This window comes from Phycodurus eques, chromosome 4 (genome assembly GCF_024500275.1).
Source record: "Phycodurus eques isolate BA_2022a chromosome 4, UOR_Pequ_1.1, whole genome shotgun sequence".
Taxonomy (NCBI): domain Eukaryota; kingdom Metazoa; phylum Chordata; class Actinopteri; order Syngnathiformes; family Syngnathidae; genus Phycodurus; species Phycodurus eques.
Window position 1 is genome coordinate 26,106,904 of NC_084528.1, and position 14,365 is coordinate 26,121,268.

Here is a 14,365-nt window from a genome sequence, read left to right on the forward strand (position 1 = left end):
GGGAATTGTAGTCCTGGACAGTCGACGCTTCAACGACCACAACAATGCAAATGTGATGCTAATATTTATTGCATTAAATTAATTTATAGCTCTTAATAACACACGCAAGATTTTGTGAGAGCACAGTGTTTTTTTTATATTTGTTGTAGTTATCCAAGTGGCTCTTCACAATTCATTAGCCAAACAAAGACGGAAGTCGACAAGCGACAGTCAGTCCAGTCCATCCAAGACTCGAACAGATTTTTGTCCTCGGACCTACCAAAACCAGGCAAGTTCGTTCCATTTTGGTAAAAAACAAAAATGTAAAGAAAACTGATATGTCACCATCGGCATTTGCATCCTACGGAAGATGTTGATCTACTTATTTGCACGTATGACGTGTCTTTTAGGCGGCTGTTTCAATAATAATAAAACATTAATGATTTTCATGTATCAAGTTCAGTCGTTCGTTGACGAACAATTCCAACACATCGGAAATGTTTTATGTGAGCCCGAAGACAAAAAGATGACCCATTCTGAGTTTGTAAACACATGCAAGTACTGGTGAGCACCACTCGTGGCAGCACTGAGCGCCCGCCGCCGCCACCAACGACAAGCGCGAGGAAGAAAAGTTACTCGTCATTTTTACGACCATATGCGACGCATAAGGAATTATATAATAACCTTTAAATTTCAACTTAATTTGTCAGAGTCCTACTGCGAATAACCAAAATATGTGAGTAACTGATGAAAAAAGGTTTGTAATTCCATATAGATTCCACAAGATGGTGATGATTTTTTTTTATTTTTTTTTTATTTTACGTGGCTATGGCCTGACTAAAAAAACCTCCTCCCTTCACTTCAACATAGTGTCTTGGCAACAAAGTGGGCATGGCTTTTTCCTAAACACAAAAACACAGAAAAGATTATTATTATTTAGCAAATAACAGTATATGTATCCCTACCCCTCCAAAAAGTGCAAATTCATGAATGCCCATCAGTGAATATGCAGGGGTTGACTTTATTGTTCTTCACTCCCCCCAGACCGAGGCAAGGATGCCTGTGACCATCGCCAGAGCTCACGGTGTCACCGTGTTCATGCTGACGTCGGACCCTAAAAGTCGCTGTCCTCCTTTGTGCCAAATCCTCAAGAGCCTGTCCTACAGCCCCTCGTGCTGTGGAGTGTCCCAGCACATGAGGGCCACCATGGGGACTTCTCAAGCCATACTGGGGGTAGGATTTCAACCGAACACACTGCAAATACACTACTTCCATTAAACTCGGGATATTGGACTTCGGGGGGAAATTTTCGGATAAACCTAAAATGCATTATACCTTTACAGGTGAGCTTAATTTTACCTTCTCGAGACTTTGGAATGCAGCTGTTCAACGTTTTAGTACTTTTTGGACAGCACTTTTAATTTATCTAACATGGTTAAACTAATCCATCAGTGTGGGTAAAGATACATGAGGCATTTATATACTATTTGATCACACAGCGTTAGCTCGGTTGTTGTGATTAATCAGGTCAAGAAAGTCTGACTAAAACCGAATTGTAAAATCCCATAGGAAATAATGTAAATCCAGTGAATGTGTTCCAGACTACCTGCTGCTCTAACTCAATTAGTATCTTTAGTCAATTGGGCGTTAGGAATATAAATATGTTTAATACTTTTTTTAAAGTAAATAGTTTATTTGCATTTTTGCAAATGTACAAAAGTTCTATATAGGGCGAAAATATTATTATTTGTCGCACCTGATAAAAGGTTCGCACACCGATGTATTTCACGCTACTTCCCCCACCTTTAAAAAAAAAATAAAAAAATAAATTAAAAATGTAACAGTGGAAAGGATAAGATTAGCTGCACAAATTCAGCGCGCCAAACAGTCTCTGCCCCCACAAATGATGGACAGACCAGAAGAGTCACAGAAAGACAAAGACATCTTTGGAAATAAATTAATAAAAGAAAAAAAAAAAAATGAAAACATATCTGGTGTTCACTTGCTTGTTAGACAACAGCAACTTACAGAAAAAGCACTGAAGCTTGGAACAGTTGGACATGTGCAATCAAAAGTTTACACAAGGTCAAATGTGTAAAGGCGCTACCGATCAACGCAAACTAGAACTAGTAGACATTCCAACAGCTTCTTCCCTCTTGCGATCAACTTCTTAAACACCTAACCTATAATTCCATTACAATAAGCTGGCAGTTTTTGACTTGACTTGAGTTCGTTGTCACATTTCTGTGGGGCCAATTATGTATTACTCGTGCACTCACTGTAGTTGTCTCGCCATGCTGCACTATTTGCATATACTGGCCACTCATGCCAGAGTAGCATCTGCACCATTTGCACACTGATTGAGGAGTATCTGCAACATTTGCACAACCAACATCGTCCCAGATGATCGCACTACTCGTCACTTTAAACCGCATACACTCCTTGAAGTCTCGGCGCCCTTTGCACAATGGTCATTGCACCGGACTATTGCAATATTAGTCGTTCGAACTGCTCTAAGTGCTAGAGGACTCTGCATCTTTTTGCACAATTGTTTTTTGTCAATGTCTTTATGTCTCCAAAGTGTTCTGTAAATTGACTGTCTGTTGTACTAGAGCGGCTCCAACTACCGGAGACAAATTCCTTGTGTGTTTTGGACATACTAATTCTGATTCTGATTAAGTTGTGAAGTTTATTTATTGTGCATTTTTGCTTCATCCTGAAATTTCACCTTGCCGAAACCCAAGATCACAAACCTTTCTTGAGTGTCGGATCTTGTCGGGAGTAGCCGGCGCTGACAGCTTCTGTCTTGCATTGTAGGCCCTGCAGATCGCCGTGGGCTTGATCACCATCACACTCGGCGTCATCCCCATGTTCGGGGGCTTTGAGGACCCCTGGTGGAACATGGATATGAATTTGTTCTCCCTCTGGATGGGATCCGTGGTAAGCACACTATCACAACAATATTTACAGTAATCTGTCGCATATTTGCGGTTCTCTAGTCAGGATTCTGTGAAATGTAACCCAACTATTCTCTGAAAAACTCACCTCTTTGTGTTTTTAGTTCTATTTCTGAAACACGCTAAGATGCCGCAAAAGCCCTAAATAGGAATTAATGTCAATAAGTGCGGTATTTTGAAGTGATAGAACTTGATATGTGTCAGGGTTGAGATCAATTTAGTTTGGGTTGTCAGTGGACATTCTTCGCCTTTCGCCAACAAGTTCACTTGTTGTGAACTTTTTCCCTTTTTGTATATTTACGGTTTAAAGCAGGGGTGTCAAATGTGCGGGCTCGAACCGGCTCATCCGGGGGTCCAAAGTCAGCCTGTCTGGGGATGATTTTTGCAAATGAACACGTCTGCAATTTTTCAATAAATGTAACTGTTATTGCTAACTTTGTCCACTGGAGGTCGCAGTGACGCTGCATTTTATTTATGTAAAAATGATTAACCCTTTAGTGTTTTGTTGATGCACTTTTACAAATTGGATGTTGACAATTTCCAGATGGATGCGGGAATTTATGTACATCTAAAATTGTTTCGAGACAAGTTGTTTTATAAAAACTGCATCTATAAAGCCACTGTGATCCATAAGTTGCACGTGTAAATAAAAAACGGATTCATAATGTTGAAATTGCTGTTAAGAAATTTCAGATCGCGGCAGTGATTTGCACGATAATTTGCAACAAGATAATTATCAATAAATGTGAACAATAGAATTATTTGCACCAAAACAATGGCTAAATTCGGAATAGATTTCTAAATTTCTTATTAGGCCACAAATATACTGGCCCATTTGACTTCAAATTGGGGTGGATGTGGCCTTTTTCTGAACTGAAAGGAGTCTTGGTTTAAACTATTAGTACTGGCAATCACAACGCTTTTGAGGGGGCGTCAATTACTTCTCCTTAATTAATTTTTTCACTAGTCGCCGCAGGGCTCGATTCCTAGCCCCCACTTTTTGCTCCATTCTACTTACCGTTAATCTTAACAGGGATCTATTATGGAAACTTGCTTTTTAATTGCTTGTATGCAAAGCACAGATCCGAAACACACGAAATGCATTGTAATTGCAGCTCGGTGATGAAGTGCTGCCTCCAAGAGGGAAAATTCTTGCTTTCGCCCTCTTTATGGGCGCCCGCTTATTTTTTTAACTGGGGGTTTGACAAATATCCAGCCCCCAGGTGTGCCCCTAGTCGCTATGGTAATGAAAGTCTCTCAGGGCATTGGCCCTGCAGTAGAGGAGGCTGAGGCGGGGTGAGCAGTGGCTCATTTGCATGAGACAGGACCGCCCCCTCAAAACTGGCTAAAAAAAGAGGGTGGAACATTGTGCTGGGATTCTTGATCCTTGGAGTATTCTGACAAATTATTTTTGGTCTTTTTTTTGTTTTATTGTTTTTATTGAACATACATGCACAATAATACATTAAAAAAAACACACATTATAAAGTGTAGAAGTCTAGATCAATGTGTTTTTAAAAATATAAATACAACTTCTTCTGCTTCCTTTATCTTTTTAATTTTCTTAATTTTATCATAGTTTCTTTAAAAATGTATTTGGTGTAATTCATACAATTATTACACACTCATCTTCAACTTAGATTTGATTAATCACCCTCTGGAGGAAAAAATGCTCATAATGTCAAAAATAAGAAGTATAAATGTTATGTTAAACTCAGTAATTTTATTTATGGGACTTTCCAAGAGTGAGTGATTCTTATTTTTGCTCTAAATATTGAGTATATAGTTATGAATGGTGTTGCTGTATGTTTACTTTTGCTTATTTAATTGTATTACATGCAGCGGGTTGACCCGAGAACATTTTTGGTGTACCAAAGAAACAAACGTAATAGGAGGGTTCAGACACTCGGGAAATATTTTTAATTGTGAATAAAATGGCTAATATGTTTCATTTTTTTAATCTGTTCTTGTTTTTTCTGTGTCTCCTGTAGTTTGTGCTTTTCGGCATCATCTGCATTTTGTCTCAGAATTACCCAAGTCTGTGTCTGGTGAGCAGCATTTTTTCAGAAAAATATGTTTTACAAATATTATGTACAGTGTATCGGGTTGTTTGTATGCGTTGCTGATGCGAGTGTGTGTTAAAGTAGCAGTTGTTTGAACGTTTCTAATTACCCTAACAGCTATGCTAATTTCCCTTAGCCCATCTATGGCAGTTCTCACTGTATGTTAGCATTAAGCTAGCGGACTTTGGTTAGATAAAATGATCTGGTTTGGTTGAACATATTGGTGTTTGAATATATAATGTTTAATCCTTACTTAGCAAACAAGAGTCTTCTTCTTTTCCTTCTAGTGATGTTATATGATGTTTCTTGACAGCGAAAGAGTGGGAAAGGATTAAGTGTTAAGGAATACTTTAAAAAGTGTCTTAATATTTTAAGTTCAAAGGTCTCATGCCATCAAAATCCTTTTTTTTTTTTTTTTTCGTTTTAGGCATAACATATGTCCAAATGAGTCTCTGACCTGGTTTAAGTTTGACATTTATACGGTTTATCGATTGAGTGCAAAAGACAATAACTGGCAAAACGACCGGGTCAAAGTTTTGTGTAATTGTGCCACGGTGGGCGGCACGGTAGGTTGGTTAGAGCGTCTGCCTCACAGTTCTCAGGACCGGGGTTCAAATCCAGGCCCCGCCTGTGTGGAGTTTGCATGTTCTCCCCGTGCCTGCGTGGGTTTTCTCCGGGCACTCCGGTTTCCTCCCACATCCCAAAAACATGCACGGTAGGTTAATTGACAACTCTAAATTGCCCGTAGGTGTGACTGTGAGTGCGAATGGTTGTTTGTCTATATGTGCCCTGGATTGGTTGGCGACCAGTTCAGGGTGTACCTCGCCCGAAGATAGCTGGGATAGGAATTGAATTGTGTTGTACAACAATACTCAGCTATATTTATAATCTATAATGCCATCAGTTCCCATGAAGTGAATGGGAGCAGCGCAGGAGCCTAATATCAAAATATTATTATTATTTTCACCCACGTCCTGTCGCAAGCTGCTCCTCACTTGATCGCGATTCTATCTTTATGGTTTAATAAAAGCGATAAAGTACAATATACTGTATGTGCAGCCTGTACAGGAACGCGACGTCGCTCTGAACGCCTGGCCGCCGCAAGCCGGTCGCCGAGATTTTGCCAAAGGCCAATCATCGCAACGCTTATTTACATATTGAATTATAATGAGGAATCTGGCTGTGTCAACTGCCAGGTGTAAACCAACTAGAATAGCTGGGAAAAGGGCATCCTAGGCCTTTCCAACCCAGATGATCTTGCAAACCAGATAAAAGAACAGCAGATGATGCATATATATTTTTTAATTGATGGCATGGGACCTGTAAGTGTTTTAATTAGTTTCAATGTGTTTATAGGTTATCATCAACGTGATTCTGAACCTCTCTGGCGTGTTATTCGCCATCGCCAACATCATCCTCTGCGGCATCAACATAGGCGTCATTGACATTTGGGACGTGTGCGAGCCCAGATATGACGACCGCTTCAGCTATGAGGGCCGCTTTGACCGGACCGCTCAGAAGCCCACGCAGAGTCCCAACGAGAAGCTCTTGGAGAAGGAATGCTTGCAGGGGAAAGAGTTCCTTAATGTAAATCTTAAACATATTTTTACACTTAAGAATGTTGTAGACCAGGGGTATCCGCCGGCCGCCTATTTGTGGCCCCCAAACTCTTATGGCACTTTCCAAGATCAGACAAGATCGGTCGTTCTTAGCCACGAGCCGCACTTCACTTCGCACAGTTCAGTGTGCAGTCATCCAACCCATTCAATGTGTATGTGACGCTTGCATGCGCGTGGTGGGCGAGCTTGGGAGGAATGCCCCCCCCCCCCCCCCCCCCCCCCGATCAGATCCCGAGCGGTGTTCTGTTATTGGACTGTGCTCATCACGGATTGTCCATAACGAACACCATGTTCAAACATAAGGGTGTCCACACGTGCACTTGGCACCAGGACACCCTAGGTCGCAGTTCGATGATCGACTTTGTGGTCGTGTCATCCGACTTGCAGCCGCCTGTTTGGACACTCGGGTGAAGAGGGGGCGGAGCTGTCAACTGATCACCACCTGGTGATGAGTTGGCTCCGATGGCGTTCTGACGTGGCAGGCCCAAACGTATTGTGAGGGTCTGCTGGGAACGTCTTGCAGAATCCCCTGTCAGAAGGAGTTTCAACTCCCACCTCCGACAGAACTTTGCTCATGTTCCGGGGGAGGCGGGGGACATCGAGTCCGAGTGGACCATGTTCCGCGCCTCCGTTGCTGAGGCGGCCGACCGGAGCTGTGGCGTAAGGTGGTCGGTGCCTGTCGTGGCGGCAATCCCCAAACCCGTTGGTGGACACCAACGGTGAGGGATGCCGTCAAGCTGAAGAAGGAGTCCTATCGGGCCTTTTTGGCCTGTGGGACTCCTGAGCCAGCTGATAGGTACTGGCTGGCCAAGCGGAATGTAGCTTTGGTGGTCGCTGAAGCAAAAACTCGGGTATGGGAGGAGTTCGGTGAGGCCATGGAGAAAGACTTCCGGCTTCGAGGAAATTCTGGTCCACCGTACGGCGTCTCAGGAGGGGGAAGCAGTGCACCATCAACACTGTTTATAGCGGGGATGGGGTGCTGCGGACCTCGACTCGGGACGTGGTGAGTCGGTGGGGAGAATACTTTGAAGACGAGATGGAGACGAGACAACATCCCGGATACAAGCGGCCGAAATGAATTCCCTCCACAGGGTGTCCGGGCTCTCCCTTAGAGATAAGGTGAGAAGCTCGGTCATCCGGGAGGATCTCAGAGTAGAGTCGCTGCTCCTCCGCATTGAGAGGAGCCAGATGAGGTGGCTGGGGCATCTGATTCGGATGCCTCCCGGACGCCTCCCGGTGAGCGCGTCCGGGCACGTCCCACCGGGAGGAGACCCCGGGGACGACCCAGGACACGCTGGAGAGACTACGTCTTTCGGCTGTCCTCAGGATCCCCCCGGAAGAGCTGGATGAAGTGGCTGGGGGGAGGGAGGTCTGGACGTCCCTGCTAAAGCTACTGCACCCGTGACCCGACCTCGGATAAGCGGTAGAAAATGGATGGATGGACACCGTTATTACCAATATAAGATGCTAAACTTATAACTGGGAATAAAAAATGTTTCGCTGTTAACGTCATCATCATCATCATCATCATCCTCATCCTATCATAACCACAGGGGTCGAAAGAGGTATGTATTGTGGGAGGTTTGCATCAATTCCTTACCGTTATTTAACAACTATCGCCACAACTCCCGCTGCGTGTTTGTTGTTTCCAATGAAAGGTAACCAAAGAATGTAAGAGTATGTGGTGTGCTGTCTCCAGATGTTCCTGAGAGGCCTCAACGGCGTTCTGCTGCTGTTGGGAGTCCTGGAGCTGTGCCTGGCGATCAGCTCCTCCGTCTTGGCCATCAAGGCACTGAGGAGCAGCGAGAAAGGATGCTGCAAGGTACGTAACATCCTGGAATGAAAAAATGTCCCTGGGTTAAATTGACCCATTGTAAAAATGGGATTTCCAAATTGAATCCAGTCTCGCTTACCCCAGGCTCCACTGCTCTTTAGAACTAAGGGAGTCCTGACCGGCTCTCCGTTTAAAGGCTTAGAGCTCCCCGTTGTCCCTGCGTATTACACAATCAACCAACGACTTGAGCTTGCTAAAGCCGGCGTCGAGAGAGATTCGCCAAGGTTGTCACAGCCGCTTGTGAAGCGTCGGCCCCGCTTCAATGAGGCTTCACCTTCGCAGAGTAACCTGAGCAGATGTTGGGTGAAACTCTAACCACGCTCGCTTCTTTAAGGCTGCTCTTCCCCTTTTGTCTTGTTGCACTTGGAATGCCTTAGCTAGATTAGACGGTCTGTGTACGACAGTCAGGACCTGTTATTATTTAAATTATAGCCGAAAACAACCTTTTAAAAATAAAGCGAAAATAATCAATGGCTGTGTTGATAATATGTTATTAGGTCTGCTAACACAGATAACACTGCAGTTATTACGCTTAAAAGGTAGAGAAATGTTTTCTATGCTCATAAAAAGGTACTTTAACAAACAAGATTTAGCGAGGACAAAGCTTCAAATAATAAAAAATAAAATTAGCAAAATTCACAAAAGGGAACTGTGTGTGAAACATCTTCTCATTCACAAATGATAGAATGTTCCTTTGAAGAGAAAACCAATACAGTCCAAGTTCGAGGATATCATTTGTTTACATTCAAAGCTTCCAAAGATGGTAAATAAAAATAGTCCAAAGTGTGAAAATCCAAAGCACAATAAAAATCAATTCAAATGAAAAGGAATATTGGATTGATCCTCAAACTTTAAGATTTGGAATTGAGAATAGGCATGGATTCAGAAGAGAGCGAGATCGAGGGCTCATTCTCCATAGTTAATGCGAAACTCCATCCATCCATTTTATTCACCGCTTATCCTCACAAGGGTCGCGGGCGTGCTGGAGCCTATCCTCGCTATCTATAGAGGCGGGGTACACCCTGAACCGGTCGCCAGCCAATCGCAGGGCACACAACAAACAACCATTCCTACTCACATTCACACCTACGGGCAATTTAGAGTCTTCAATCAACCTACCATGCATGTTTATTTCGCGATGTGGGAAGAAACCGGAGTACCCGGAGAAAACCCACGCAGGCACGGGGAGAACATGCAAACTCCATACAGGCGGGGCCAGGATTTGAACCCCGGTCCTCAGAACTGTGAGGCAGATGTGCTAACCAGTCGTCCACCGTGCCACCTAATGCTAAACTCCTCTATTTTATTCTAACCCATTCTCTGTAGGTAGTTCAATTTGTCTCTCACGCTGCTTCTGTAATCATCTTGAGTCTTACACAAGGATATATATGAGATTAAGCAGTAAGGCCTCAATAGCTCACCATTGGGAGAACAAGAGCCCTAAAATTGTCAGTTTTTGAACTTGTATACTTGGACGTGGGCCTTGCGTCATCCTGATCTGGCTGTTAGGCCGATGGGACCACTTTGGATTCATGCCAGCTCCATAAGTTCCATAAGTTGTTAGTTGTGTGCCCTTTTGGCTAGAGACAAATCACATGATGCAAGTTTCCCCGAGTGGGTTGAAACTTCTCAACAATGATCCCTTCTTCCAGTAAAAGCTCTTCTTGTGTTGCTAGATATAAACATAAATTCCTCCATTTAGTTCCTCTCATGGTTATTACTTTATACACTGTTTTCGTGAAGAAAACGTTCGCGAGAATGTTCACATCAAAGCATTCCTAACTTCATTATCAAACGTCAATAACATCACGTTTTATCAAATATCTAACAGTGCCAAACACTTCATCAATTATCTCACAGTGGGTTTCTATCACTTAGTTACCAAAATCCAAAAATATATGAAATAAGCTGTTACAGGTTATATATGTTCGCAAATATGTATTGAGCAAGCAAATAAATGTAAGACTGTATGATGACACTTGAGTGACCTCTACTTTGGCTCCATTTGATGATCGACTTGTAATTGCACTGGTCGAAGTGAGGATAAGCGGTAAAGAAAATGGATGTATGGATGGTTGACCTTCACTTCTTACTCCCTCTAGTGGACACCTAAAGCAACATTTTAGGCACCGTCTGGTGGACATTTGTAATAACGATAATGATTTAAAGCATTGAGAAACAAAGACATTTTTTTTTTTATACATTTACATTTTAAAATTTAAAACAAAGTATGCTCGTAATGCAAAACACATGCAGTAGGCCATATTGACCCACACATATTTTTTTGTAGGCAAAGAAGCAAACCTAACATAATAGTGTGATCTGTTGTGTGCATTATTGTTATTGTACTTATTTATTTTTTTGACAATTTCTAGAGCCTTGATGATCCAGAAGAGTACAAAGTGCTTCCAGAGGAGGACGTTATCGCCAACCCTTCAGCCTAAAAAGCGGATACTTCTTCTTTGTACCGCAACTCCACGACATTCAGAATTACACTTTTAGTTTATATTTCATATACTCAGCATCTTTTGGAATTGATAAAACATTTTACAAGTTAAGATGAACATCATTGATATTTTGCCATCTTTTGCACTTGATTTTATACTTCATTATAGGTTTTCTTTTCTTAGTCTATTTTTTTTTTTTCAAACTCACTGATTGTATACTGGAGGGGAAAGAGAGCTTTTTGCAGAAAACAACAAAAAAAAAAATCACATTCTTTCTATAGGTTTTTATGTTTTGGAATAAAGTCACAAAAAAAAACAACAATTTTAATCTGGTAATATTTACACCTTTTTGTTCGGACTTTATTTATATCAAAAGAAAGAAAAGATTGTCAGGTTCAAACAACCTAGAACATTTAATGAACAACAAACAAGGAAGGAAGACAAGACAAGCTGTTGCTGCGTAAACTACTATAAGAGTAAACATGAGATAACCTATGTACATTTATTCTAACAAAGATTGCAACATTAATTTCCTAATATTAAGGTTTTTAAAATTATAGATTTAATCTTGGTTTTAATATTTTGCTCTTTTATTTCAAAAATATGAATTTCATCTCGTAATATTACAATTTTAAAAAATAATTTAAATAGTTTTCTCTCGAAAAAAGTTCTTTATTCTTGTAATATTTCAACTTTTTGCTTTAAAAATTACAACTTTGTCATAATATCAGACTTTTAATCTTGTAATATTCCGACCTTTTAGAAAAAAAAAGATTAGAATCTAAGACTTGAAACTTTTCTTTAAAAATGTGACTAATCTCAAAGTATCATGCATTTGAAAAAACAAAACTTTTAATATGATGTTTTTAAAAAATAAATCTGGTCATATTCGATATTTTTTCTTTAAAAGTTAGAACTTTAATATTGGGAGGTTTTTTTTCTTACAAAATAAAACTAACCTTGTAATATTATGACTTAAAAAAAAATAAAACACTGGAATGTTGGAATTAAAAACAAAACAAAAAAACCTGACTTAAATCTTATAATGTTGCGCTTTTTTTAAATACATTTTTAAATCTAGAAAAAGTTCAATGAATTTTTTTCTTCCAATTAAAATTGTAAATGAATTTGAATCTTGCAATATATTTTTTTTACACTTTGTTTCAAACGTGAAGAAAAAAAGTTCAATTAATAAAGGTCATACCTTTTAAAATTGTAAATAGAAAATGATGGATGGATGCAGAGGCGACAGAACCTGGGAGGGAGTGGGGGAACGCACCCCCCCCCCCTTTTTTTTAACTGCCTTTGATGTGCCCCTCTGCTCTTTTTACCACATTATATTTTCATCCCCCTTATTTATTGCACTTGGTTGTGCCAATCTGAGCATATGTTGCTTATCAGTAGCATAATAATGCATTATTCGAGGTTTCTTTTTGTTTTACTTTCGAACTTTACCCCATCAGGATTGTTCTCATTTGCTGTATTTTCTGATCATGAGCTCTTCGTGACAATGTGTGTTTCCCTGATTAAATCAATTATATTCAATTGTTCTTATACAACCGCTTCATGGTGTACCCCACCTCCCGCCCGAAGATAGCTGGGAAAGGGGAAGACAAAGAAATTGCATAACAGGAAGCCTTTGTGGCTGAGAAAGTTCAGTGAATGACTCATGCACCATTGGGGTAGGGTTGGGGGATGGGGATTGAAAGCACTTTATAAAGGGGATCGTAAAACTAAATTAGGAAAATAAAGAGGCATGTATCTCATGTTGCATTGAGTCTGATGAAGACATACAACTGCAGGAAGAATACAACTAAAGGAATGACTTCCCATGAAGATTCTGAGAGCTGTTTTGGAGCCAACTGTCTATTCGTTTCCTGTTCGTGTGTGCGTAGTTGAAATGTAAGCAAACAGTGTCTCTGCTTTATGCTCCAAAAAATTTCCTGGTCGGTGGAAGGAATGTGTAGCCTATTTGTATTTTTTTTTTAAATAGATATACAGAGTAGATACTTGTATAGCATATATGTTACCCTATGGTTTGTAAAAGTCTAATTATGCCACAGTATTTGTTGTACAATTAGTGCATAGTTGGAGGTATATTATCGTCGTCTACTCCTTTTCCTTTCGGCTTGTCCCGTTAGGGGTCGCTTCTCCCTTTAGGGGTCGCCACATATCCTGCATCTTCCTCTCGAACACCAACTGCCCTCATGTCTTCCCTCACGACAGCCATCAACCGTCTCTTTGGTCTTCCTCGAGCTCTCTTGCCTGGCAGCTCCATCCTCATCATCCTTCGACCAATATACTCACTATTTCTCCTCTGGACGTGTCCGAACCATCGAAGTCTGCTCTCCCTAACTTTGTCTCCAAAACATCGAACCTCGGCTGTCCCTCTGATGAGCTCATCTCTAATTATATCCAACCTGGTCACTCCTAGAGCGAACCTCAACATCTTCATTTCCGCCACCTCCAGCTCTGCTTCCTGTTGTCTCTCCGGTGCCACTGTCTCTAATCCGTACATCATGGCTGGCCTCACCACTGTTTTATAAACTTTGCCCTTCATCCTAGCAGAGACTCTTCTGTCGCATAACACACCTGAGACCTTCCTCCACCCGTCCCAACCTGCTTGGACCAGTTTCTTCACTCCCTGACCACACTCACCATTGCTCTGGACGGTTGACCCCAAGTATTTAAAGTCCTCCACCATTGCTATCTCTTCTCCCTGTAGCCTCACTCTTCCCCCACCACCCCTCTCATTCATGCACATATTTCTGTTTTACTTCGGCTAATCTTCACTCCTCTGCTTTCCAGTGCATGCCTCCATCTTTCTAACTGTTCCTCTTTGTACCCTTTTTCCCGAAGTCTACCACCATCTGTCCCTCCAAGTTCCTTTCCTGGATGCCGTACTTACCCATCACTTTTTCATCACCCCTATTTCCTTCAGCAACATGTCCATTACAATCTGCACCCATCACGACTCTCTCTCTCTGTATGGGATGCTCAGAACTACTTTGTCTAGCTCCTTCCAGAATCTCTCTCTCTCTCTCTCTAAACTTCTAGCCTTACTGCCTTTCCACCTGGTCTCCTGGACACACAATATATCAACCTTTCTCCGAATCATCATGTCAACCAACTCCTGAGATTTTCCTGTCATAGTCACAACATTCAAAGTCCCCACACTCAGTTCTAGGCTCTGTGCTTTCCTCTTCTCTTTCTGCCAAAGAACCCGCTTTCCACCTCGTCTTCTTCGATTTCGAGCCACACTCGCTGAATTTCCAACGGCGCCGGTGGCAGACGTTGTTAACCAGGGCCACAACCGATCCGGTATGGAATGCCCTTCCTGACGCAACCCTCTGCATTTATCCGGGCTTGGGACCGGCCTACAGTTTGCACTGGCTTGTGCCCCCCATTGGGCTGCATTTGGAGGAATATTATATTGCTACATAAAATATTGCAAAAATAATTTAAC

The 14,365-nt window shown here is 41.6% G+C and overlaps 1 protein-coding gene across 3 annotated transcripts; it reads left to right on the forward strand.

Annotated features, from left to right (window-relative positions):
- The first annotated feature begins 6 nt into the window (after positions 1-6).
- On the forward strand, positions 7-12,458 carry tmem176l.4 (transmembrane protein 176l.4). Of its 3 annotated transcripts, XM_061674857.1 has the most exons (8): positions 7-268; positions 1,024-1,212; positions 2,797-2,919; positions 4,928-4,984; positions 6,356-6,586; positions 8,318-8,440; positions 8,537-8,755; positions 10,828-12,458. In XM_061674857.1, exons 2-8 carry the CDS (start codon positions 1,036-1,038, stop codon positions 10,894-10,896), a joined length of 999 nt encoding a protein of 332 aa, XP_061530841.1. In that variant the 5' UTR covers positions 7-268; positions 1,024-1,035; the 3' UTR covers positions 10,897-12,458. The 3 variants fall into 3 exon arrangements, with proteins under 3 accessions (XP_061530841.1, XP_061530843.1, XP_061530842.1); XM_061674859.1 differs by lacking the exon at positions 10,828-12,458 and having other exon boundaries at positions 10-268; positions 8,554-8,621; XM_061674858.1 differs by lacking the exon at positions 8,537-8,755 and having other exon boundaries at positions 11-268.
- The last annotated feature ends 1,907 nt before the right edge of the window (positions 12,459-14,365 follow it).